This window comes from Peromyscus leucopus, chromosome 17 (genome assembly GCF_004664715.2).
Source record: "Peromyscus leucopus breed LL Stock chromosome 17, UCI_PerLeu_2.1, whole genome shotgun sequence".
NCBI lineage: Eukaryota > Metazoa > Chordata > Mammalia > Rodentia > Cricetidae > Peromyscus > Peromyscus leucopus.
Genome location: NC_051077.1, coordinates 54,790,034 through 54,814,848, shown reverse-complemented (window position 1 = coordinate 54,814,848; position 24,815 = coordinate 54,790,034). Strand labels below are relative to the sequence as shown.

The window sequence follows — 24,815 nt, the reverse complement described above, 5'->3', positions numbered from 1 at the left end:
CATTCCCAGCACTGGTGGACCCGCCAAACTTCCCCAGAGACTCTGAATGTTCTGGAGGGAGCTTGGGGGGAGGGCAGGCCCAGGAGCCACAGCAGGCGTGGTCTGGGTGGGAGTCAGGGAGGGAGCCTGACAAATTCTACCTGCCTGGTCCCTGCCAAGGTGGAAGTAGGGAAGGGAGAGATTCAGCAGGGAGAGGGGAGCGTGTGGTTCCCAAACTGATCTGCCCCGACTTCTGGTCCCCAGGAAGCCGCTGAGGAATGGCCTGGTGAAGGACAAGCTCTTCTGAGTCCCTGTCCTCAGCTCGGCCCTCCAGGACTCCCCCTATCCTACCTGGGAGACTGGCCCCGCCCCCGGAGACTCGACCCAGTTCCTGGAGGTCGGCTCCCACCCCTGGGGACCTGGCCCCGCCTTTGGAGGCATGGCCTCGCCCCCAGGACGCCGGGGCCGCCACTCTTCTCCAGGGACCCCGGCTGCCAGCAGCTCCGCCTTCCAGGTCAACTCGAGACCACCCACCTTGGGACCGCCGCCCAGTCCTGCCCTCCAGATCAGTGGGGCCCGGACACGCCCCCTCTAGGACCTCAAAGCCCCCCGGACCTGTGGCCTCCAGCCTACTGGTCCCGGACACAGTGGATCCCGCTGACTCTTGGACACCGCCCGGGAGGAAAATGCTCCCTGTCCGCCACCATTCTGGTGGCCACCTCCTCTTTCTGCTCCTGCTCCTGCTCCCCTCAACGCCCCCCGCCCGCGCACCAGCACCCTCGGACCCCGCCTCCGCCCTGCTCCAGGCTCTAGGGCTGCACGAAGCGCCCCGGGGCGTCCCTACGCTCCGGCCTGTGCCTCCTGTCATGTGGCGCCTGTTCCGTCGCCGCGACCCCCAAGAGGCCAGAGCGGGGTACCCTCTGCGACCGTGCCACGTGGAGGAACTTGGGGTCGCCGGAAACATCGTGCGCCACATCCCGGACAGCGGTGAGTAGGGGTTTGTGGTGGGACCAGGGCCCATGAGGCCGAGGGTCCTCCGCGCGCCTAGTCCAGCCGGCTAGCAAGTTGGGACACTGTGTTTAGTCCTCGGAACTCAAGAACACATTCCGGGGCTCCCCAAGACCAGACCCAACCTCAGCCCTGCCTCCAACCCCGCCACCTCACACCCACCCTTTGATGCCTTCCGTCGGTCATTTTCCGGGGCCCCAGGTGCCGGCTGGCCCATCTCCGTCTGCCCAGGTCTCCCGGGGTAGCACGGCGCCCCACGGTGTCTCTTCCTTGCCTCTCGCGCCCTGCCCCCACCCGGCCGGCCGCAGCGCCCCGCAGATGCGCTCCTGCCTCTGCACCCCCTCCTCCGTGTGCCGGGACGCCGCGCCATGTCCGCTCTCTCCTCACCCTTCCAGGTGTGTTGTCCAGGCCCCCAGAGCCCGCCAGGACCTCGGGATCGTGCCCCAAGTGGACCGTCGCCTTCGACCTGTCTGGCGTGGAGCCTGCGGAGCGCCCGACACGCGCGCGTCTGGAGCTGCGGCTGGAGGCTGCGAACGAGGACACGCGCGGGTGGGAGCTAAGCGTGGCACTGTCGGCAGAGGCCGGGCATCCCGGGCCTGAGCTGCTGCGAGTGCCCGTGCCACCCGGGCTGCCACTGCGCGCCGACCTCCTGGGGGCCGCGGTGGCCGCCAACGCGTCGGTGCCGCGCACGCTGCGCCTGGCGCTGGCGCTGCACGGTGGAGCCGCCCCCGCCTGCCCGCGTCTGGCCGAGGCCTCGCTGCTGCTGGTGACGCTGGACCCGCGCCTGTGTCCCCCGCCTCGGTCGCGGCGCCACACCGAGCCCGGGGTGGGCGGTGGTCCGGGGGGCACGTGTCGCACGCGACGGCTGCACGTGAGCTTCCGCGAGGTGGGCTGGCATCGCTGGGTGATCGCTCCGCGTGGCTTCCTGGCCAACTTCTGCCAGGGCGCGTGCACGCTGCCCGAGGCGCTGCCCGGACCCGGCGGGCCCCCTGCCCTCAACCACGCCGTCCTGCGGGCGCTCATGCACGCGGCCGCCCCGACGGCGGGCGCAGGGCCGCCCTGCTGCGTGCCCGCGCGCCTGTCCCCCATCTCCGTGCTCTTCTTCGACAACAGTGACAATGTGGTGCTGCGACACTACGAGGACATGGTGGTGGATGAGTGTGGCTGCCGCTGACCACCCGGGACACCCTTGCAGGGACAGCCCCACGCGAAAGCAAGGACCATTTGTTCATGTTTTATTGGTGACAAAAAGCTTAAAACAAATTTGACCAAAAATTAAGTTCCATTGCGTTGGCGCAGGTGTGCCTGGGTAGGGGTCGGGTGGCCGCCGCGGGGTAGAGGTTGGGGGGCCGGGGCAGGGCGCCCAGCAATGAGGCCTCCACCCACGCTGGGGAAGAACCTGTGGGCTGTCACGCATTGGTCAGGCTCAGGAGGCTCAGGATTGGCCTGGGGCCTCTGAAGCTCAAATTCAAACAAATCCTCTGGCCGCGCGCGGTGCAGGCGATGATCCCAGGCTGCGGGGCTCAGGCTTCTCAGCGTTGCCTCTCTGGAAGCTTCTCGCATCTCCCAGGTCCACCGCTAAGGTCTTAGAGACAAACTGATCAAAGTACTTGCCATACTCCTTTGAAAGAATCTTTGAAAAAAAAAAACAAAAACAAAAAACAAAAAGCAACAACAAAAAAAAACCAAAACCCTAAACACCGTATTTTCTTTAACTGAAACCCCTTAGCGCTGGGACCGCGCGATGACGCTCCTGGCCGCCCGCTCGGGCACAGAAACGCGAAGTTCGTCCTGCTAAAACGTAGCCCCTCAATCACGAGAAACAAAGAAAAACAGCAGCGGGCCGGTGCTGGCGAGGCCTCTCCCTCTGGCGGGCGCGGCGCCGGGCCGGCCTTGCAGCGCTGCGGGCCTCTCTCCTCTCGCCGCCCGCAGGGGGCGCCCGCTCCTCGGCGCTCCGTTCCGTCGTCCTCCCTGGCCGCTTCCGCTCGCTCTCGCTCCTCTCTCCTCTCCTCGGCTGCTCACACAGTGGTGCTTCAGTTTTAGCAGTGGAAAACAGGTATCCATTTATTTTTATTTTTTATTACCCAGAATAAGATGCTGATAGACTAAGCCACATAGCTTAGCGCTTCCGCCGCCACCTGTGACAGGGACAGGGTGAGGGTCAGGGCCGAGCGCAAGCAGAGCCTCCCCGCACCCCGCCTCCAGCTGCCCCCGGGTGGGCGGTGCGGAGCCCACTGGGCACTTGCCTTCTAGTACTGGGACAGCCCGGTGACCCCGCCCACTGGGCACTTGCCTTCTAGTACTGGGACAGCCCGGTGACCCCGCCGTGCTGGTACGCCCGCTCCCCCTGGTACGTGGAGTCTTGCGAGAGGGCCACGTCGATCTGTGACTTAAACTCATCACCGAGGTAGCTGTCCTGGAGGGCAGAGGCAGAGTAAGCGAGCCGGGACACCACCCAGTCCCCGATCCGCAAGGACCGGACGAAACCCACACTGGACACAGCCTTGGTGGCAGAGTGACAGTCCAGACAGGGTCCCTCACCCGCAATGGCCTCCTGTGCCCCCCACCCCCTCTGCCAGGGTGAGGGCCCACCTGGGACAGTTCCGGCTGGGAGAGGCCGGGCTGGCTCATCTGGGAGGGCTGGCTCATGGACACGTAGCCCTGCGTGAGGGCCCCCTGCGAGAAGGGCTGTGAGGCCACGTCCTGGCTGGCCTGGCTGTTGGGAAGGGTGGTCTGGCTGGGCCCAGGAAGCCCGAAGCGGTTCTTCTGGCGGCCTCCACGGCCAGTCTTGCTTTTTGGGGTGCCCCGGCCTGGAAGACAGCAGTGACAGACTGCAGGCTCCGCTCCGCCTGGAGCTCAGATGAGGGCCAGGACGGTGAAGACAAAGCCACTCACCAGCAGCCGGCCCGTTGGCCTGTCCAAAGTAGCCAGGTGGCGGCATGGGAGGCATGACCAGGTTGAAGGGAATGGGGATGTTCATGGCGGCCACGTGGCTGGGACCTGCGCTGATCATGCCAATCTGGTCGTGGGTCTGGAAGTACATGTTTGAGGGCCGGCCTGCAAGACACCTGGAGTCAGAGGCAGGGCCCCAGCGGACAGTGTTGCAGGGAACTAGCTGCTGGGCCAGCCAGGCCGACCAACAGGAGGAGGCCGAGTGTGTCTGCCATGCAGGATGTGTTTAGAGGGTAAGGATTGACAGAGGAGGAGGGTAGGGGAGGCTCTGGCCATGATGGAGCTTTCTGGGCAACTCAGAAGCTTCCAGAAAGCAGAGGCCAGCCCGGCTGAGGTGGACACTGGCCTGCCTCAGGGTACACAGGGGCAGCAGTCGACAGGAGCCCATGGCAGACCGGAGGGACCATGGTACAAACCACTAGCAAAGGCCACAGCAGCCCTGGATGCCTAGAAGGGGGCCCAGGGCCTGGCTGGGGAAGCCACCAAGACCCACTGGGCAAGCTCCAGATGGAGGCCAAGAACTGAGCCTGGGAGGCCACCCATGGGGTGACAGGACCAGACTGAGACGTGGGAAGGTCAACACACTGGTGGTTGCCAGGAAGACTCACCCTGGCTGCTGCGGTCATAGACAGATCCAGGGATGATGGCCTCACGGGCATCATACATGGCCGTAGTCATGAAGCGGGCCCCCTGCAGGGTGGCACAAGAGCGAGGAATGTGTCAGTCAACAGCAGGAGGGGTCTGGGGCTCCCAGCTTCCCCAGCCCCCGGCCCGCCCGCCGCTGCCCACCGGGTTGACGGTGTTGACGAGCTTGCGGGGCTTGCTGAACTGCATCAGGCTCTCCCGCAGGTTGTTCAGGGGCCCCTCCACCAGCGCCTTCTGCTCCTTGTAGTAGCTCAGCAGGTGGTTCCAGAGCGGCTGCTTCGACAGCGCCTTCGGGTTTCCCACGATGATCACGCCGTATCTGCGGGGCGACAGACAGATATGCTGAGCTCAGGGCCACACCCAAGGCTCCAGTGTCCAGGATCAGCGCCCTGAATGTCGCCAAGAACCAGACAACACTGGTCAACAAGTGAGGTGGCACCTTAAAAAGCCGAGCCACCGAAACCAATTAGAGGAGGCGGCCAGTCTCCAAATGTCTGCAGTTGTGTCCGTACTCCTGACCCAGCAAGGCAGGCCGTAGTGACCAGCTCTTGGACAGGGGCAGACACAGGGACATGTCAGGTCTGAGTGCACTTCTAGGACAGACATGGGGAGCTTCTAGTCACTGACTGGAGGGTGGAAGGTGGGAATGGGCAGATGCCTACCTCGCTCTGGTGAGGGCCACGTTGAGACGCCGAGGGTCATTCAGGAACCCGATGCCCTGGTGCTCGTTGGCACGCACACAGGACAGGATAATGAAGTCCTTCTCCCGGCCCTGGAAGGCGTCCACACTGGCAATCTCCACTTCCTGAAGGAGACAGTGTCCCATAAGCCACAGCCCCTCCTTCATCTGCATCCCTGGGGCCAGCACAGCCAGATGCTACAAGTGCCCAGTGCCGGGGACACCACACGTGTGCCCATCACAGGGAAGCTCAGACTGTGTGGGCCGCATGATGCCAACTCTTGGCGCTGGTACACCCCAACACAAAACCACCAGAGCTCCACATCTGCCACATGCCCAGGACACTGTGCTGAGCTTCCATTAGGGGGCAAGTACCATGTCCCCCAGGTGGCACCGTCCTGCCCGTTTGATCCTGGACCGCTCTGTGTGGCCCTGGCTGTCCTGACACCGCTCGTGCCTCCAGAGTGCTGACACTCAAGGCACGACTCCCCACCACATGCTTTCCACTTTTGCCTTCAGCCTAGTCCAGAAGCTCCTCGGATGCACTTCCTGTGGCTCAGGGAGCTAACCTGCAGCCAGCCTATCAGGCGGCCTTGAACACGATGCTGGCTAGCAATGTGTGGTCAGGTACTCTCTCCTCACTGCGCAACACTTCAAGGCACATTTAAAATGCATTATTTGTGTGTGCCCTTGCACATACCCCACAGCATGCACGTGGCACCCGAGGCCTTACAGCAGTCCTCTTCTCCCACTGTGTGGGTCCCGAGGAGTGAACTCTGGTCACCAGGGAGGCTGCCCTCAGCCCTGGCCCTGGGGCACTTCTGACAGGCTCAAGTCAGGAGCAGGGCCTGGGGAGTACCTGGTAGAGCTTGGTGTGCAGGGAGCCGCTGAACTGCATGTACTGCACCAGGTAAGAGCGCTGGCCCTCGTAGGGTGTGATGATGCCAATCTGGTCAGGCTTGGCGCCCGCCTTCAGCAGCTTTGTAGTTATCTTCTCCACGTTGGCTGCCTCCGTCCTGACAACATCTGGCTGTCAGTGACAGGACCCGCACAGCCTGTCCCCAGCCCGATACATCTCCAGCGACCCAGGCGGCACTGGAGGCCGCCTGACAGTCCCCCACCCTGCCCTTTCCCGAGGCCCCTCACACGCTGCGACATGCACCGCAGCCCAGGGATGAGATGGATGCCGTGGCGGCTCCACTCATGGGCCGCTGCCGCGCACCTGTTGAGGTAGGACGTGCCCGAGCTGGCAATCTCCTCCTGGCCCTGTGTCACGTAGAAGAACATGGGCTTGTCAGGCTGTGGCCACTGGAAGTCAAAGCCCTTCTTGACACGATCCGCTGTGTCAGGGAAGACAGAAGCGTCGCTGCTGAGAAGCCCCAGCTGCTCCAAGTGCACACACACAGTGCAGTGAGGTCACTGAGCCAGCGACAGTCTCAGGGCTCCTGAGCCGACAGGCCCGGGACAGAGCAGGGCCGCCAAGGGGCCGGGCCAGCACTGCTGAAGGCATGCCCAGAGGACATGAGACGACACTCTCAGTCCCCCTAGAGGCTGCCCACGGCACCTCAGTGGACCCAGAGCCCCAGGACTGTGGGGCAGGGAGCTGCATTGTCACAATCGAGTGTCTGTGGACAGGAACCTCTGCTCATCCGCAGACCGGGGCCTGTCGGTACCCGCCGCTGGCCGAGTACCAACCACACTGCACCCCTCCTGCGTGGCTGCCACCATTCTAGTTTTTTCCAGGCTGCTCACTGTGCGAATCCTCACACCCTAGATGCTAAATCCACTCACACCAGCTTATCCCATTCTGGGAAGCTTCCTCCCGAGGGTCACACGTGTCACAGCCTATCACTAGTGAAGGAAGCTGGCCCTGGAGGGCCCCTTGCCCTAGGCCTCCAGTGTGGTCAGTGGGGTTTGGGGCGAACAGCCACCCATGGGGGCACACGTAGCCTAGTGGGGGCAGGCCACGGGACCCCAGGAGCTCTGGTGTGGATCCACCAGGCAGGGTCTGTCCTGGCACAGCTTAGCGAGGGATGTGCAGGCCTGTCCCGGCATTTCACCTGTGGTCCCCGAGTGGTTAAGAGCAGCAGGCAACAGCAAACACCCGGGACCCTCCCACACTGGGCAGCCACACAGGCCAGACAGAGCAGGTCCAGCCTGGCCAGCAGAGCAGGGGCATCCATCCCCGCCTCTGGCTGCTGGAATCCACATGCCAGGCCACACAGCACAGCTCTGAGCAGCTCCTTCCCTGTCCAGAGTTCATCAAACACAGGCATTCAAATCCACACTGCCTCACTGAGAAATAAACCCACTGCTGAAGGGGTGTGTGTGTGTGTGTGTGTGTGTGTGTGTGTGTGTGTGTGTGTGTGTGTTTGAGATGGGATCTCACTATGTAGCCCTGGCTGGCCTTGACCTCACAGAGGTCCTGTCTTTGTCTGCTTCCTGAGTGCTGGGATTAAAGCTGTGAACCACCATGCCAAGATGTTAGAATGTGTTTGTTTGTTTTCGAGACAGGGTTTCTCTGTGTAGCTTTGCGCCTTTCCTGGATCTCGCTCTGTAGACCAGGCTGGCCTCGAACTCACAGAGATCCGCCTGCCTCTGCCTCCTGAGTGATGGGATTAAAGGTGTGCGCCACCACCACCGGCTGATGTTACAAATTTTTATGAAAAATAACTTTTATGCTGCAAAAAATGAGAGAGCGGCCTTTTCTTCCTTGTGGCCAAACTGCTCCACTTTACTGTCTGTCAGACTTAGTGGAGGAGGGCTGGGTCCAGGGTGCTCTCTGCACCAGCCTCCTGTAACAGGTTCCAGTCATGAGGGAAGTCAGCTTGGGGGTGGGCAGGACAGGGCAGACACAGTGGCCAAGCCTTTCTGGGTCACTACAGCTCATCTGCTACCCAGCACCCCGGGCCCGTCCACTGCAAAGACCCTGAAGGGGTCACCATCACGGAGAGTATCAGGGCAGGGCCAGACCCACACTCCAGGTGACAGGTGACCAGCTTCTGACCTCAGGAGACAGGCTCACACAGCTCACCTGCCCTGTCATGCTGTGATGACCCTTGAGGGCTTTGCCACCTGCCAGGTCTCCTCATACTGTGGATCAAACTAAACCCTGCCCTCCTCTGGGCACCTGAGCACGCGATTCGTTGACACTTCAGCCACTACCCCAAAGGAAAGGGCTGGGCAGCTGTTGTCTGGGCGGTTCAGTTCTAACCACAGGGATGCCACAGCTGGGGCTGACTGTCCCGGGCCTCTGTGAAGCAAAGGCCGCGGGGGAACCCGTTTACAGACCAGCATGGCCACTGTGGAGCCACCACATACTCAGAGCACATGGCCCAGCAACACTGTGCCCAAGGTGCTGGGGTGAACAGTCGGCCTGAGGGAGGGGCCGACAAGCCGCAGCCCAACTGTTACCTGCAGTGACGCCATTCTGCAGTGAGCCCTCGTAGAAGATGTTGGACGGGAAGGCGCTGAGGGCGGGGTGCATGCGGTACTGCACCTGCAGGCGGATGGGCCGGATGCCCAGCACCACCAGGCGCTCAAAGAGCGACTGTGACAGTCCGGCCTTGGCTGCCTTCTTGCACATCACCACTGGTCCCAGCTGACAGTGGTCACCCACGAGGATCAGCTGTAGCAAGAAGTCCCTCAAGTCAACACCTCAGGCTCCAGGCAGCCTAAGTGCCCCCCACAAGGGACAGAGGTTCACCTCCACCATCTAAAAGCAAGACTATGAGCGAGCGCCCCTGGGCGGGGGACAAACTGCCCAATGCTCGCTGTGCCCGCACACCAGGAGGCGTGGGCGGCAGTGGACCACACGGGGCTGAGCCCCCTTCAAAGACCTCTTCCAGGTCCTGATTCACCCAGCACCACTACAGGGCATGCATACGGGGCCCCCCGAGTGGCAGGTACCCACCTGCTTGGCCCCCAGGACTACGGGCACCATGCACTCAGGCTCGGTGGCCTGTGTGCTCTCATCGATGAGGATGGAACGGAACTGCATCTTGGCCAGTCTTGGGTCACCAGCACCCACACAAGTGCAGCAGATGACATCTGCGTTCTGGGGAAGGCACGGGCATCAGGGCACAGACACAGTCTACCTCACCATGCCAGTTGGCTTAGGACGAGACCTGGAGTGCCCTGCTCTACACCCGCTCAGCCAGGGCACGTGTGTAGGCACACCTGTGTGCACGCTTCCTGCCAGGGTCTGTGCTGCGCGGCCCCAGGCTGGCTTTCTATGCACAGTTCCCCAACAACTGGACAAGCCGCTCCTTCTGCCACCCAAGCATCAGCACCACAGGCTACGAAGAGCACCAGGGTTCAAGGTGGCACAGCCTTCTGGGCACAATCCCCAGCTCTGTGTCTGCCAACAGTCTCCAGGACAGTGCCGAGCTGGTAGAACCCCAAGGCTGACTCCCATTTTGGAAGCCAGGTTTGCCAGAACTGGGAGGCTGACAAGTGGCAGCTGTGTGTCCCTAACTGTGGGCCTCCAAATGCTCCCAGGCTCCTGACTCGGACAAGTCTCTCGACCCCCCCCTCTGCCCACAGAAAAGGCCCCACGTCCCTGGGCTGGCACCACACTCACCATGAGCAGCTCTCTCTCCGCTGTGCGCTTGAGCGCCCGGTACCGCTTCTCATCTGCAGACGACAGCTCACCCGTCTCGTCCTTTAGCTGCTGCAGCTTCTGCAGCTCGGGCATGCTACAGAACACATGGCAGAGTCAGCGCCAGTGGCAGAGTGCAGCCTGTACTGAGGCCCTAGAAGCAGACACTCACCTGTCCATGTTCCTGATCTGGTTGTGGAGAGCCAGGAAGGACACTGGGGAGTCAATGGCCTCGCGGCTCTTGGCACAGAGACGGACGACCTTCAGCCCTGTCTGGTGGATCTTCTCTGTGAGCTGGTCCACAGCGATGTTACTTGGGGCGCAGACCAGCACAGGCCTGCGGGGAGCGGGGTGGACCGTCAGCGTTGCCCAGGGAGGCTCAGCAGGGGCCCTCAGCAGAGCGGCACAGCTCTGATGCCAGCATGCACAGCCATGCCAAGGCACAACAAGGCGCCAGCCCCTCTCCTGCATGTGAGGCAGGCCTGTGGGCTGTAGGACACACAGGGCACCTGTACACTGCATGTATTTTCTTAGTGGCCCTGGAAGAGCTGCCACAGCCCACCGGGCCACACAGGACGACACTGCCGCTTCCCACTCACACGGCTGTTGCTGCTGAGCACCTACCCGTTGCCCTGCCGAGCAAGGTGGTAGACAATAGTGGCCGACGTCACCGTCTTGCCTGTGCCTGGAGGGCCCTGGATGAGGCTGAGTGGTCTCTGCAGCACGGTCTTCACAGCATACACCTACAAGGAGGCTGCGTCAGCAAAGCTGGGATCACTGCAGCTCCCCAGACAGGCCCTGCCCCTGGGGTCCCCGCGGCACCTGAGAGTGGTTGAGGTCGGGGAGCCCCTGAGCTGTGAAGCGCTTTGGCAGCTGGCACTTGATGACCACATCCTCCACCTCGTGGCCCAGCAGCTTATGGTAGATGTATCCTGACACAGAAGTCTCGTCCACAGCGAAGGTCTTCAGCGCACTTTGCATCCTGTAAGGAGAGCCGGTGTAGGACCCATGTGGGCCACAGGAACTGGAGGTGGAGGGGTCCCCATGGCCCTAGCACCCTGGGGCATAGGCAGACGAACCTATCAAAAGAGGTCGACTTCCACACGAAATCCACCTGGAAGTTGTGGGTCACCTCCACGGGTGCGCCCACGCTGCTGCGGAGCTCGATAGCAATCTCATCACCGTAATCTGGCCGCTGAGTTAAGTCTGCTTCCTGCTCAAAGCCGCTACCCCCTACAGGGCCACGGGCTTCCTGACTGACACATCACTAGACCCCGTTCCCCTTGGTGTCCACCAAGGGGACCGCTGTAGTCTGACCCCAGGCCGCTACACACAGACGTGTGCACGTCCCCACAGGGAAGACAGGAGGGGACATAACAGCCAGGGTCCTGTTATGGCACCCATCCTCCCAACTGATGTGGCAAAGGATACTATCAGGGACCTTGATGACGTGGCCAATCCCCTTCCACAGGGGTGCTAGGTCCCCTTTGTACCGCAGACAGATCTCGTCACCCTGCATGAGCCGCATGTCTTGCAGGAAGGAGCAGCAGAGTTAGCATTTCCAGAGGGCCATGGCCTCCACCATACAGAGTTCACATAAGGACATGATACGGGGACTAGGAATTTTATGCTACTTATGGTCACAAATATTTTAAAACTTAAAATCACCTCTTAACCAAATTATGACTAAATCCTCATTACCAGAGTCAGTCTTGGGCAAAGTGAAGAAGGCGATTCTCTTCTTGTTAAGGCCCAGGTCCCACCTGACCGTGATGTTATCTTGAGTCTGAACACACGAGAAACAGGGGCCTGGTTAGCCCTCCACCCACTCACAGGCTGGGCTCCCCACAGGCAGGGGCCTCTAGGAAGGCCATGCATGCCTGTGCTGTGCAGCCTTTGGAGGGCAGTGCACAGCACCCACAGCCAGGAACGCCAACATCTGGGAAAGAAGCAACAAGGATCCCCCGACACCCGCTGCCTAGGCCAGTCCCCGCAGCAGGTTTTGCAGAGTCTCAGCAGACCCGAGAAGGTGCTTGGGGGGCCGGGGGCATGGGGCCCACCTCCCAGAAATGTTGTTGGAGCTGCAGACAAAGCTGTTAACCAGACACAAGGGGTTCTCTCTGATTTTAAAACCAAGAAACACTTTAGGCCTTCTTTCAAAATGCCCAGAGCCCCGGCCTAACGCCGTTTACGTGCCTGGTTCCATCCAGGTTCGAACCCTCAGGAGAGGCTTTGCTAGAGACCCAGCCCACATGCCGCTCCACGTCACCTGTGACTCCTTCAGCTTCTTGTCGTAGTCAGCCTCTAGCTTGACCAAGGGCCCGAAGATGTTCTGGTACTGGTAAGCATCCTCATACCGCAGGAGCACGTGCTGTGGCTCCTCATCCACACCTGGCTTCTCCAGGTCCTCCAGGGTAGCCGAAGGGTTTTCCTATGGCCGAGAATAGCACTGTGCTCACCCCGCTTAACCCACAGCCAGCGATCAAGAGCTCGCAAGGAACCCGAGGCTTGCATGGCCTCTTGGCACAAACCCTCGTGGGTGGAGCGTGGCCACTGTGCTGTGAGCCTGCGCTTAAACCTACTGTCCCGATGGCTGTGGGCATGCCTGACAGCTTCTGACCCCAGGAAACCTGGAGAGAGCACCCCGGGCCCAGCACAACACTCAGGCCCACAACCAAGGGATCGCAGAGTCCTGGACTTCCTCCGCTGAGCTGGGTCCATCTCCTGTATCCTGCACCCTCCTGCCTCCCCTGGGAGCCACTGCCTTCAATAAGCCCCACTGTTGAGACAGGACACCATCTGGGCACACCAAGATAGCTGGGACCTGGCCGCCAGGTGCAGAGACTAAGCTGGACAGGGCTTACAACATTGTTGTCCCACACTACTTAGGATTCCTGGTCAGAGGGTGCTCAACTGACATCCCTAACAAGATGTGAACAAGGTCAGAGCCTGAAGCCAGACCCCCTTCCCAGCAGGGCCTAGGGAAGGCAGGGGCCAGAGCCCCATACCTGACCTGGAGGCCTGACTCGTCCTGAGACAGGGACAGGTGCTCTCTGAAACAGGAATCTCATGGCAACCTAAACCAACTCCTCAGACCATCTGCTCTGTCCCCTTCAGCCAGCATACAAAGACCCCCGCGTCCCCAAAGCCCCCGCGTCCCCAAGGCCCCCGCGTCCGGCTGGCTGTGTGCTTCTGTCTCTGGACGGCTCACCTTCCACAGCTCCTCCAGCTTGTTGATCTGCTGCGCCGTGATCTGCCGTGCCCGCAGCTGCTCCTGCTCCGAGGGAATCTTGACCAGCCATGACAGGAAGCACCGGTCCTGGATCAGGGGCTGCCACTGGGAGCTGTCCCAGTTGATGTCCTTCAGGCTGCTCTGGCTGGCACAGGGCTGCCTGCGCAGGGGTGGGGCAGGAGAGCGGGTTGGGACCGGCCCAGGAACATCTGACTAGCCCGCAGCCAGCAGCATCTGCACACTACGGCTCTGGCCCCAGCTCACAGCAGACTTGCTTGCTTCCTTCCTTTTTTCCGTGTTTGGAGACAGTGTCTCATCTACGTAGCCCTGGCTGTCCTCTATGTAGCCCAGGCTGGCCTTGAATTCAAGATCCTCCTGCCTCTGCCTCCCCAGTGCTGGAATTTTTCCAGTTTGACCAGAATACACACAAGGCCCCGCCCACCCGTCAGCAGGCCCCGCCCCCCGCCCCACCCTGCCCGCCCGGCCCCGCCCCCGCCCCCCGCCCCGCCCGGCCGGTGGGCGGCTCACCTGCACAGCAGCACCACCACCGAGTCGGCCTTGGCGGGGATGAAGCCCAGCAGGAAGACGTTGCGGCAGCCGCAGTTGTAGCACTCCAGCACCGTCTCGCCCAGCGGCCCGTCCTTGTGCAGCGTCACCTCCTTGCACTTGGCCCTCACCAGGTGATTCACAATGTGGCTGGGACCAGGAAACCACTGGCAGTCAACACCCAAGCCTGGCTCTCTGCGCGTCCAGGCCTACAGGCCTGCAGCCCCGTGGAAGGCCCTGGGTCCTTAGCACGGGCAGTCTTACCTCAGGCCTACGCACCCGGGAGCTCAGCCTTGCCTCACCCCACGGCCTGCAGAACCCGTTCGCTGTCTCTCACAGCCCCGCCACGTCCCCCACTCCCATTTTCTTTGGCCCCATTCACGGTCCTAACTACCCCTCTACCAGCAGGCAGGCGGGCAGCGCATGCCCCCCCCCCAGGCCCTCCTCTCCCGTGCAGTCCCTGCAGCAAGAGGCTGCTCTGCGGAGGACAGCTTCCATGCTGCCGCGTCGGAGGACGGGGCCTCCCTCAAGGGTGGCCATGTCAGCCTGGCCACCTCACCCCCGAGGCCCATGGGCTCTGCCAGCTCTTCCTGACGGTCACAGGAGACACTAGCTTGACCCCATGACAGCCTTCACCAGAGTCCCCTGGTGGCCATCCAGCTTTGCAGGCCTGAGTCCTCCTAAAGTGGTCACCGATGCCTTGCCTCGAGTGGCCAATTCCCATCCCAACCCAGGACAGGCCTTCCTCCCGCCCACGGTGAGATCTACTCTATCGCTTCTTCTGCATGGAAGGAGCTGATGCCTACGGAACAGCACTTCGGCTGTCTAGAACCTTCTGACAATGGGACCTGCTGATCCCTGAAGGTGACTGAGACCGTTTAAACCGCTGGCCCCTGCCTCACTGCCCCTGACCCTACTGCAGACCGGGCAGCTACAGGCTCCTGTGGCATCCTTTCTAAAAGCGTCCTGAGATACAGACCACTGCTGGCAGTGGGGGACCCTGACACCATCGCGGAAAGCCAGCACGAAGTGGGCTTCAGCAGCAGCACCAGGATGTAACGATATGACCTGGGGTCTGGAGCCATTCGCCCAAGACAATCAAGTGAGGCGGGCCAGCTGGATGCCCGTGGCCTCCCAGGAACGAGGACAAGCAGGCCGTGCCAGCCTCATCTCACGAGAGACAGGCGCAGACCGAGAACGAAATTAAGCCAAACTCCTCGCATAATGAGCAAGCCAGAGAATCAATCAAGGGTAAACATGCCGAGGCGTTCACACGCCACCATCTGTTTCAAGTTACACCAGGCAGAGGGGAGCCCAGGTTCACCAGCGCCATTCCCCTCCACGCCTCACTCCAACGTCACATCCTAGCTCCCAGCACCCAAGCACCACTGATTAAACACACATGCATGGCTGTCAGCTACCTGCCAGAAGTATTTCCTCGGCCGTTGCAGAACCACTTCTTGCTGGTATTGCAGTAAACCACGCAGGCAGGATCATGGATTCCACAGTAACTGGAAAGTCCAAACCCCACAGTCAGTGCTGGCCCACAGCCTCTGGGATAAATCCTGCCTCTTACAGAGCTTCTGGTTTCCATTAAACACAAAGTCAACCCAGCAAGTCAAGTAACAAAGTCACCTCCACTAACAGGGCAGAGCGAGGGCAACGCAGACGCCAGGCAGCGCAGGCCAAGGTGGCCCCGGCCCCCTCCTCGGCCTGCAGGTTAGGAGCAAGGCTGTGGTCAGGGGACACCTGACTTTGGCAGAAGGCACTGTGGGCCCAGCGAACCCCCAGACCCAGCTCAGAGGCTGGTGGTGCTGAGGTACCCTATGCACCCTAAATCACCGGTTTTCCATAACTCTCCACAGCTCTGCTGTGTGCTGGGCAGGTAGGGGCAGGAACCGTCAAACCAGAACATGCTATCACGGGTCCTAGTCTAATGTGGTAGCAAGGAGGACGAGGGCGCCCAGCTCAGCCTGCCTGTGGCTCTGGAAAGCACTTGTCAATCAGGAAAGCCATGAGTAATGAAGGTGCTAGGTCTGTGGAGCAGAGAGGCCAAACTTGTCCTGCAGAGGGCAGCAGGTGGCTGCAGAAGCCCCAGTGGAGACACCAGCTCTGGCCTTGGGGGACGGACAAGCTGAGCTGGGTGTATGCAGCAAAGACATTCCGACTCTTTAAGCCTTAATTCCTTTGTGTGCCTCTGAGGAGGCTGACAACCGTAGTTGACCCACAACTGACAAACGTAGTTGTCCATGCCCCACCTTTCAGAGTGGCTCTTCAGGTTCCCTGTGGCTCCTCTCTAGCTCCTAACAACCAAGGAGTAGGGGTAGTGCAGGGGAACCCACAGAGCTAAATGAATTCAGGGTGTCAGGTACTGTGAGCCCAGGGTCCTGACAAGCAACAGAGACTTTGGAGCCACCTCTTGGCCTACCTGCAGGCGTGGACTGGGAGGTCCTTGGTGTAGTATGTGTCTTCTTCATCTTCTTCAAAGTTCAGCTCAGCCAGCAGTTGGCTGGTCTTGGCCACACTGTCATCCACAGCCCCATTCTGCAAGATGCCCTCTGGTCCAACCTACAGCAGAACACAGGGGTCACCAAGGCAGCCCCAGGGTGCCAGAGCTGGTGACAGCGCGGTGTCCCACTGAGTCTGACCCCACCTGACCATGGAGGGCACAGCTGAAGTGCGCAGGAGTAAGACAACGAACCTTTCCAACCCATGACACACACCCTGGGAATTGCTGTGTAGCATGAAGGCAGAAGCCAGACTTCCATGCCCAGTTTGTGCCTTATGGAGAGGGACACACCACCAGGGAGGGCCTCCAGGTCACGGCACAGGATGTCTGCACTAAAATCCCACCACTGAGGCCGCGCTGCCTTGGCTGGCCTGAGGGGGGCAGAGCTCCATCATCACCCCAGAAACCTCAGCCCCAGAGCACCCTTTCCCCAGCAATTGGCCACCAGGCAGCCAGGCAGCTGGGTGTCTGTCTCTCTCTCTCTCTCTCTCTCTCTCTCCAAAGGCCCAGAAGTAGCAAAGCCACCAGGCCAAGCACCAGGACTCAGACCCAAGAGGTAGAAACAGATACCTCCTGATCAACCCATCAGTCACGTGGTTCAGCACCAGGTTCCCACCTTCAGACACCTCCCAGCTGATGCTTATGGATGAAGCCACATGCAGATATTTACGAGTCACTTCTCAGACCCTAAAGACAGGTGCCCATGAGAGGCCAGGATCCCGGGGGCATTCCCAACACCGGCAAGATGCACTTATATGGCTGGAGCATGTGTCCACTGATTCCAGGGGTAGGCGTGCGAGTGTGCTCTGCAGTCTACACGCATTCTTAGACAAGGAGGACCCAGAGTAACCTCTAGACTCATCTTCCTCAGCTCTCCTAGCGCTCTCTCCAGCCCCAGGCCCTTTATAATGTACATCATTACAAAGAAACCCTTTAAAACCATGACAAAAACCCAGAGCAGGCCAGGTGTGGAGGCGGGATTACCACAGGTTCCAGGATCAGGGCTGCTTTTGTTTGTTTGTTTGTTTTTGAGACAGGATTTCTCTGTGTAGCCCTGGCTGTCCTGAATCTCGCTCTGTAGCCCAGGCTGGCCTTGAACTCACAGAGATCCACCTGCCTCTGCCTCCCTAGTGCTGGGATTAAAGGCGTGCGCCACCACCGCCGGCCGTCAGGGTTGCTTTTAAGTGAGCATGTCAGTAGCATTCTCACCCTGGGACGTGCCTGTCCCACGATGGCCACTCAGCACTCCCTTCCCCAGAGCCACAGCCAGTAAGAACTTTGTGTGCTAGAATACTAGGGAGCGCCTGTAAGTGGGGGCTCTTACAGAACCTGCCTGGCTCACTTCCCTGAGCCACTTCCTGTGAGTCACCAGCTTGGGACCCTCACCTTACTCAAAATCCAGCCATGCTAGACAAAACCTCCTATGAAGTTCATTGTCACCTGTCTCTGAGCTCCAGGCTGGCAAAACTGAAGAGCAGAGTGACCCAGTGCCACATCAGCTTCCGGGAGGCTGGCCGTGCTGAAGCATAGGCAGGCGACAGATCTGCTCACACTCTTTGGCAGGGGCTTGCATCAACACAGAAGAGGGCTCAGAGCCTCCCTGGGACCTGAGCTCTAATGGGGCAGGCCCTGGGTGACTCTGGTGGTGGCACAGGCCTGAAAAGCAGTGAAGCAAGACTAGGAGTCTGTCCTGACCGCTGTGACTGTGGCTACTACAGGGTCCAAGGCTATGTCTCAATTCTCCTGCCCACACACCATCATACCTGCTGCTCTGAGGAGCCACCAATTCTCCCCAGGTCACATCATTTTCCATTCCCCCGCCCCCCACGAGCACAAGAGCTCCAATTTCTGCCTGTCTCTGCCATGAACGGTGTCCTCTAGCCATGCAAACGGAGCTGAGAAGGAATTCTAGGGTGGTCTTGAGCCACCATCCCTGTGACCATGCAGCTGATGCCTATTGTGACCATGCATGAGCTGTTGCCAATCTGTCCCCTTTCCCATGTGTCTCAGCCCCCCCCCCATGTGGTGCCTGGCCTGGAATTTTGACAGATGGTCCCCACTGTGCACAGAGCCTGGGCTGTATCACAGGGATGGGAAGGAGGGTGGTGTCTCCGTGGTCCTGACTCAGCTTTTTCGATATTTTTTTTTTGCTTGTCTATGGGGGGGTGTCAGGTCCTGGAGGCACAGACAGGTGTGAGCTGCCACATGAGTGCCGGGAGAGCAGCCGGTGCCCTCAGCTGCAGAGCCCTCTCCCCAGCCCCACATGGCCTCTGTCTAATGACATCTGCAGCCCCAGGGGTGCTGGGTCTTACTTGCTCCAGTGGTGCTGGGATGGATGGAGCACTGAGACTTCTGGGTGGGCACACACTGCTGAGCTGTGTGGCAGCCACAGATTCACGTCAAAAAAAAAAAAAAAAAAAAAAAAACCCAGCTTTCCCAGGCCAGCTGTAGTGGTATAGGCGGCAGAGAGAAGCAGATCTCTTCAAGGCCAAGGCCAGCCTCATCTACAGAGTTCCAGGCTAGTCAGAGGTCCTATCTCAAAAATAGTGTTCAAAAGGAAAGGAGGAACTATCTTCTCTGCATGTGGAACACCAGTTGTGGGACACCACTAGGGCACCGAGGTCCTAACAGCACTGTGCTCAGGTCCCCATGCAAGCTACGGACAGGAAGCCCTGGTCATCCCGAGAGGCAATACAAGACAAATACAAGGAACATTCTCCAGCACTCCCACAAAGGCCAGGCTGAAAAGATTCCAGACTCGCTGCACAGCCTAGCAACGGACTGGCCACCTCTACACATTCTGTGATTGTTGAGGACAAGCATCTCACACTCTCAGAGGTGCATCTGGTCCCAGACAGCAACAGAATGAGCTAAGAGCAGGGATGGCACCTGGCACAGAGAGGGCCAGACCCCACAGCAGGCAGCGCAATAAGGCTTGGCCAGCACAGGGCTGCAAGCCCTTGCCCCATGAGGAGGTCCAGGGCACATTGCCACCTCACCAGACCCAAAGGCATGCCGCAGGCTCCCCAGCCAACTCAAGGCCCCAGGCAGGACCGCTGGGTGTCTCAGGCCGCGCTCCAGGGGAAAGTCTGCTCTAACACAACACTTAGGCTCACCCTGAAGCTGTCAAGTGAATTAAACCACAAGGGTCACCTTCCTGAAGACTGATTCCTACAAGACACACAGAACTCAGACCTTGGATCAGAGAGCAGTGCAGAAAGGGAACTCTGCTTCCAGAAGAAACTTGTAGAAAGTCTCCACTGTGTGGTGCTGTGACCTCAGACTAGAGGTGTACTGCAGGTCTCACGGGCATCACCCCACTTAAGTCTGCTGGCTGGTGCCCCAGGACCTTGGTTGGCATATACTGCCCTCAGCCTCAGTTAACCCGGCTAAATGCCTCGAGGTGCACAGCACCTGCCAGGGCAGCCTTGAATCCATCTCTGGCCCCAGGGCTGCTGTTTGGCCTGCTCCTTGCAGAGGTCCCACCCCTGAAGAGAGCCTGCCCTCCAGGAGGCCCCAAGAGTCTTAGCCAAATCCATGCCCGCCCTCCAAAACACAAACGCTGGGATGTAAAGTGAGTCATCTCTTGTTCTTCCAGGCCCTAAGCGGGGGATGAGTGGGAGCTACATAGGCAGGGTACCCTCCCCCAAACCTCCAGAACAGCCACATCCCTCCAGCTGGCCTTTCCAGCCTCAGGACAGGGCCTGCTCCTGACCTGTGAAGCTCTCTCAACTTCCTTAACCTTAGTTTGGACCCAAGCTGAGTCGTAGCTATTTTGACCTACAAAGAGGGTGACCTGGCTGGGTCCAGCTCAGCAAGAAGCCCCCCTTCTCCATCCTGTGGCCTTTGACCTTTATTCTGTGTGGTATGAGCTCACCTGTCCCTCACAGGCACACAAGGATGGGACCACACAGGTAGCAAAAATGCACATGGACAGGGCCACCACAGCCAGAAGAGCCCGTCCTGGTGACAGGCGCGGCTGGCACCCCGGGGAGCCGCACACCTCTCTCAAAGCACCCTGAGTCCTGAGGAAGCAGCAGTGCTGCGGGCATGCTGCCCACCAGGACGAGGCTGGGCAGAGCTGGAGCAGACTGTCCCAGACCATAACACATCCACCTCAGTTACCAAACTTCACACCGCGGGCCACCAATCAACACCGAGACTCTAGGGGCCTCTCTCTCACTCGACCAAAGGACAGGGTTCCTCGGTCATTCACAGACCACGTCCACAGGTCCAGAGGCATGCACACAGCACGGCCATGGCATCCCCTGCCTCACCTTCTGCCAAGGGCAGATCAGAGTGCCCACAGCCCCTACCACCTCTAGGCCATGCTCTCTCTCACCCAACTTAGAGGCCAGTGCCCCCAAAGGCTTCCACAAGCACTCAGGTCACCCTGACTGCCACCATCCTCACAGTGCTGAGTGGGCACAATGAGCAGCTGGCCGGGCCATCCTCCACCAGTCAGTCCTCCACACAGGAGGACAGGAAGGCGCCGTGGGGCTGAGGGCAGAAGCCAGGCCACGGGCTGTCACGAGGTCACGTGGTGCACAAAAGAACACCTGAAGTGCAGAGGGGGTGCCAGCCCCAGGCAGGAGCATGGCGAGGGCCTCAGGGCTCCCATCGGCCTCACGTGTGACTACTGGCTAGTGGGCATTGTGGTGCAGGTGTTTTCTAGAGGAGAACTACAGCACAGAGAGCCACGGTGGCTGCAGACTCTTAAGACTGCTGCCCCAGCAGCAGGCCCCAGCATCCAAGGGCCTCTCAGAGGCAGCAAGAGGCTGTCTGGATTTGCTCACATCCCCCGACAGACAAAGCTAGGTAAAGAAGCTAAGCATGACAGATTTCCACCCCACAGTGGGACACTGCGGAGGCTGGACTCAAGTCTAGCTGTGGCAGTAGCAGGTGTGGTGTGGCCCACTAGGATAAAGAGCCACCCGTGGACGGTGAAGCTGGGCAGGACATAAGTTCCCTGAGAAGAGGACAAGCAGGCTGGCCCTGTGTCCTGTGACCAGGCCTGGATGAAGTGCAAGAGTCCCAGAGCTGGAGCAGCACTGTCCCCAGACAGTGATGTCCCTCCCTGAACAGATCCCACTTCAAGGACAGCTGAGGACATGGAGCCAGCGGCCTGGAGGCCACTTTTCTCTGCACGTTGTCATCACTCAGACCCGTGCAGACAAGACACCTGCACCCTGCTGGTTCACCAGGAGGTGGTAGGCACTGGAGGGGCCACAGCAGCACACCAGAGCCCCAGGTGGCACCCGGAGCCACTAACCCCAGGTCACCCCCAGGGAACACAGTGGCATCTGTCTCCTAGCATTTCCACGTTCACCCTTTCACTTAGGACGGAAGGTCTGTGTGCTAATGCGACAGTGGGGACAGGTCCCCAAAGACCCACCACATCACAACAACAGCAGCGCAGCCCACTCACCCTCCTCCGGCAGCTCCTCCATGCTAGTCCTTATGCTGACAGGTGCCCACACCCGACCCTCCACTGGTCCTGTTCCCACAGATTCCACTGTGACAAAGAAAGGCGATCGATAGTGCTGCTCAGGAGGTGAGCAGCCCAGGAGTCTTCCCCAGAAGCCAGCAGACAAACCATAGATACCTGAAATTACCTTGGGTCCTCACAGAGGAAATAGGGACCTGGATGGGTCAAGAACCAGAAAATAAGAAGCCTGGCCTATCTCAGAGACTCTGCAGGACAGTGCCAGCCCATTCCATCTGGACCTGCAGGGTTCTGTCCAACACTAGGGCCTTTCACACAGAAAATGGGGGTTCTCTAACATTGGCCCAACAGTCCTCTACCTCTAGACTTCAGTCAAACCCACCGGGCCAGCATCCAGAGCCATACACTGGGCAGCAGCCCTGCAGCCCCTCCAGCAGTGGGGACATGGCCCTCCAGGACAAGCTCCTCCCCCAGAACACCTCCCACAGGTGCTAAGCCTCAGCAGAAGTCAGCAGGGATGGGTCTGTGCAGCGAAGTCACTCAGTCACAAAAAGGACACAGCACATGCCAGCACATGGATGCACTCTGAGGTCAGGATAGCAGGTGAAGAGCCAGGCACAGAGCTGGTGAACAACAGTTGGGTGTCTGCCCAGCACAGACAGGGCCCGGGTTCAGTCTGCACTCCAAAGGAATAAGCCACAAAAATGAGACACGGGACAACCACACCATGCCATCTATACAGCAACAGAAAGGGTCCATGACCCTGCTTCAGTAAAGCCGGGGAGAACCACCAATGGACCAACAGGAAAAGCTCAACCTACTGGGTGGGCGGCCCAGCCTCCTAGAAGCCCCTGACCAAAGCCCCAAATCCACCCTGAAAGATGAGTAAGGGAAAATAAAGCAATGTTTCTGGTGGCTAAGGCCACTGGGTGTGCAAGGGAGGACTTTTTCCACTTTCCAATTCTGTTCACTTTCTGTCCACAGATGCAGGGCCTCCTAAACCAGAGGAAAGGCGCTCGCTCCCTTCCCAGACAGCGATTTGATGTTAGAGAGGCCACAGGTGGGTGGAAGCTCATGGCTCAATCTACAGTTTCAACGGGCAGAGCAGGGCACATCCATGCGAGCACAGGCACAAGTCTGCTGCTGTACTTCAGCGGCCGCTCAAAGACCTGGAGATGAGGCAGGCCTCCCACTCCTGGTCTTCCAGCTGCGCCATCACGGCCTGCGGCATGGTGGGTGACCCCACACATCTCTCCCCTCTCCAGACAGATGAGGCTGAAAGGAAGGTCGATCTACCCTGCCACCCAGCGGGGGGATGACAGAAGGCCTGGCTTCAGGGACCTCTCACTCCTCTAGGCAACCTGTTCTCTCCCCACCTCCCCACACCAAAGGTAAACAGTGAGAAACAACGTACACCTGTTCCAATGCACATGCGGCTGTGGGGCTGAGTCAACCCTCTCCTTCTATTAGGGCTGAAAATGAGCCCAAGTGGGTGGTCTACCCACAGGCATGACTCAACCAGCCAGCTCAAAGGCCCTCCCCCAACAACAAGGTCTGAGATCACTGATGAGGACTCCTGGTGTCTCCCTAGGCCCAAGCACAGGGACACCTGTGGCTCCAGCCTGTAGCTCCTCCCTGAGAATACAGGAAAACAAAGCTGAGAGGTGCCCAACACCAAGCCAGCCATAGTGAGAGCCATCTGATGAGGTGGTGGCCAGTTCCCAGCCCAAGCTGAAATGCCTATGCCTCCTGTCATTCAAAACAAAAGTCCCTCCCAGAGGCACAGTCACCCATGTGATACCCACTGTCGATGCCTCTGAGGAGCAAAACTCAAACCCAACTTTTCCAAGCAGAGCCTGGGAGTTACATAACACTGGTTTCAGCAACAGGCAAACCGAAGAGGAAAAACAAACCAGCAACCGCCTCTCTAGCCACCCCAACCAGCCACCGAGTGCGCTGCTTCCACCAGAGGCGCCAAAACCCTGGCTCTGCTCTGCTCCAGGGACCCCCAAACTTGAACTGGAGTAGCCTGACTGGAGGGGTGGTGGGTGGAAATGGCCAGAGGGTGGGATGGGGTGGTTGGACTGGCTAAAGAGGTGACCCCGGAGGGCACTTTGGGCCCAAAGGATAGCAACTGTGGACAGGTCACCTCAGACCTGAGAGACAGGTAGGTTACCACAGACACACCCAAAAGCGGAGTGAGGGCAGCTCTGGCTTGAGGCTTGGGCCAGAGCAGATCCTGCGCTATAGGAAGAAGGACATTTACGCAGGTCACTGCTCAGCCGGGATGGGTGGAGGAAACAGGGCAGGTGGCTGGGACAGAGGTAGGGAATCAGAGGAGATGGCAGGTAGCTGGGCCAGAGCACCAAGAAACTAGAGCGGGTGGCAGGGACTGGCAGGTAGACGGGACCTGGGATGGGTAGTTAGGACAAGTAGCTGAGGGTGGAAGCAGAGATCTAGGGAAGGAGAAGCAAACAGGAACCAGGGTATGGCACCAAAGATCTAGGGCAGGTTCCAAGGACTCGAGGCAGGTGGAGGGTACCTGGGGCAGTTAAACAGGTATCCAGAGTGGGGATCTAGGGCCAGTTAGCAGGGACTTGAAGGAGCCGGAGTGTGAAGCAGACACCCGGGGCTTGTTAACTGGCCCTGGGGCAGGTTCACGGGCCAGTGCTGGCTAACTGAGACCTGGCACCGCAGCTCCCGAGCCCGCCCGCCTGCCCGCCCGCCCGCCCGGCTTCCGGCGCCGCCATGCGCCGCTCCGCTCACTTGCGCGTCGAGCTGGCCCGCCGCGCCGCCTGCGCCCGCTCCGCCCGGGCCTCCCGCGCCTCCGGGACCGCCGGGGGGCGTCTGCGTCTGGCTGGGGAGGGTGAAGTCGGTGAACTCGAACTCGGAACCCTGGGTGTCGGCTCCGAGCAGCTCGGCTTCCTCGGTGTCCAAGAAGGTGAGCGTCTGCGAGCTGGGGCCGTACGCCTCCACGCTCATCCTGCCGCCCGGGCCGCGCCCTTCGTCGGCGCCTCGCCGCACTCGAGCCCGAGGCTTCGTCTAGGCCTAGGCCGTAACCCGGAGCAGCCGCCGCCGCCGCTCCTCGAGCCGGGCAGACTCCGAGCCGGCCTCCGAGAGCAGAGCCGAGCCGCCGGCTCCAAGCGCTGAGTCGCCGCCGCCGCCGCCGTGCCCCTCCGCGCAGCCTCTCGCCTCAAAGCCCACCGCCGCTCTCAGGCC

At 60.1% G+C, this 24,815-nt stretch overlaps 3 protein-coding genes across 7 annotated transcripts in view; 2 read left to right on the top strand and 1 right to left on the bottom strand.

The window, feature by feature from the left end:
- Positions 1-332, top strand: part of Cers1 (ceramide synthase 1) — a 13,011-nt gene extending 12,679 nt beyond the window's left edge. The window contains exon 7 of the mRNA XM_028856921.2: positions 244-332. Within this exon, the coding sequence (XP_028712754.1) occupies positions 244-286 (43 nt within the window). The 3' untranslated portion in view covers positions 287-332. The remainder of the gene's footprint in view (positions 1-243) is intronic.
- Positions 1-2,636, top strand: part of Gdf1 (growth differentiation factor 1) — a 15,372-nt gene extending 12,736 nt beyond the window's left edge. Inside the window, exons 7-8 of the mRNA XM_028856920.2 lie at positions 244-966; positions 1,383-2,636. Of these exons, the coding sequence (XP_028712753.1) occupies positions 666-966; positions 1,383-2,161 (1,080 nt within the window). The 5' untranslated portion in view covers positions 244-665 and the 3' untranslated portion in view covers positions 2,162-2,636. The remainder of the gene's footprint in view (positions 1-243; positions 967-1,382) is intronic.
- On the bottom strand, positions 2,208-24,815 carry Upf1 (UPF1 RNA helicase and ATPase). 5 transcript variants are annotated; one of them, XM_037211860.1, is made up of 24 exons: positions 24,363-24,815; positions 16,070-16,209; positions 15,063-15,152; positions 13,624-13,791; positions 13,075-13,255; positions 12,133-12,294; positions 11,532-11,649; positions 11,295-11,393; positions 10,943-11,069; positions 10,686-10,845; positions 10,488-10,606; positions 10,036-10,200; positions 9,846-9,960; positions 9,177-9,320; positions 8,678-8,891; positions 6,486-6,603; positions 6,123-6,279; positions 5,247-5,389; positions 4,729-4,903; positions 4,548-4,629; positions 3,883-4,044; positions 3,580-3,797; positions 3,281-3,403; positions 2,208-3,018 (listed from the first exon to the last, which is right to left on the bottom strand). In XM_037211860.1, the coding sequence occupies exons 1-23, from the start codon at positions 24,576-24,578 to the stop codon at positions 3,284-3,286; spliced, it is 3,393 nt and encodes a 1,130-aa protein (XP_037067755.1). In that variant the 5' UTR covers positions 24,579-24,815; the 3' UTR covers positions 2,208-3,018; positions 3,281-3,283. The 5 variants fall into 5 exon arrangements, with proteins under 5 accessions (XP_037067755.1, XP_028712749.1, XP_028712751.1 ...); XM_028856916.2 differs by having other exon boundaries at positions 2,208-3,125; positions 24,363-24,814; XM_028856918.2 differs by having other exon boundaries at positions 2,208-3,125; positions 11,565-11,649; positions 24,363-24,814.

Excerpts from the sequence above, each read along its gene's own strand:
- Upf1 (XM_037211860.1), bottom strand. The coding sequence starts at position 24,578 with ATGAGCGTGGAGGCGTACGGCCCCAGCTCGCAGACGCTCACCTTCTTG. Across the intron at positions 10,846-10,942 it reads AAGTCGACCTCTTTTGATAG|GATGCAAAGTGCGCTGAAGA; the intron begins GTTCGTCTGCCT and ends CTCTCCTTACAG. Across the intron at positions 10,201-10,487 it reads CTTGCTCGGCAGGGCAACGG|GCCTGTGCTGGTCTGCGCCC; the intron begins GTAGGTGCTCAG and ends CGCTCCCCGCAG.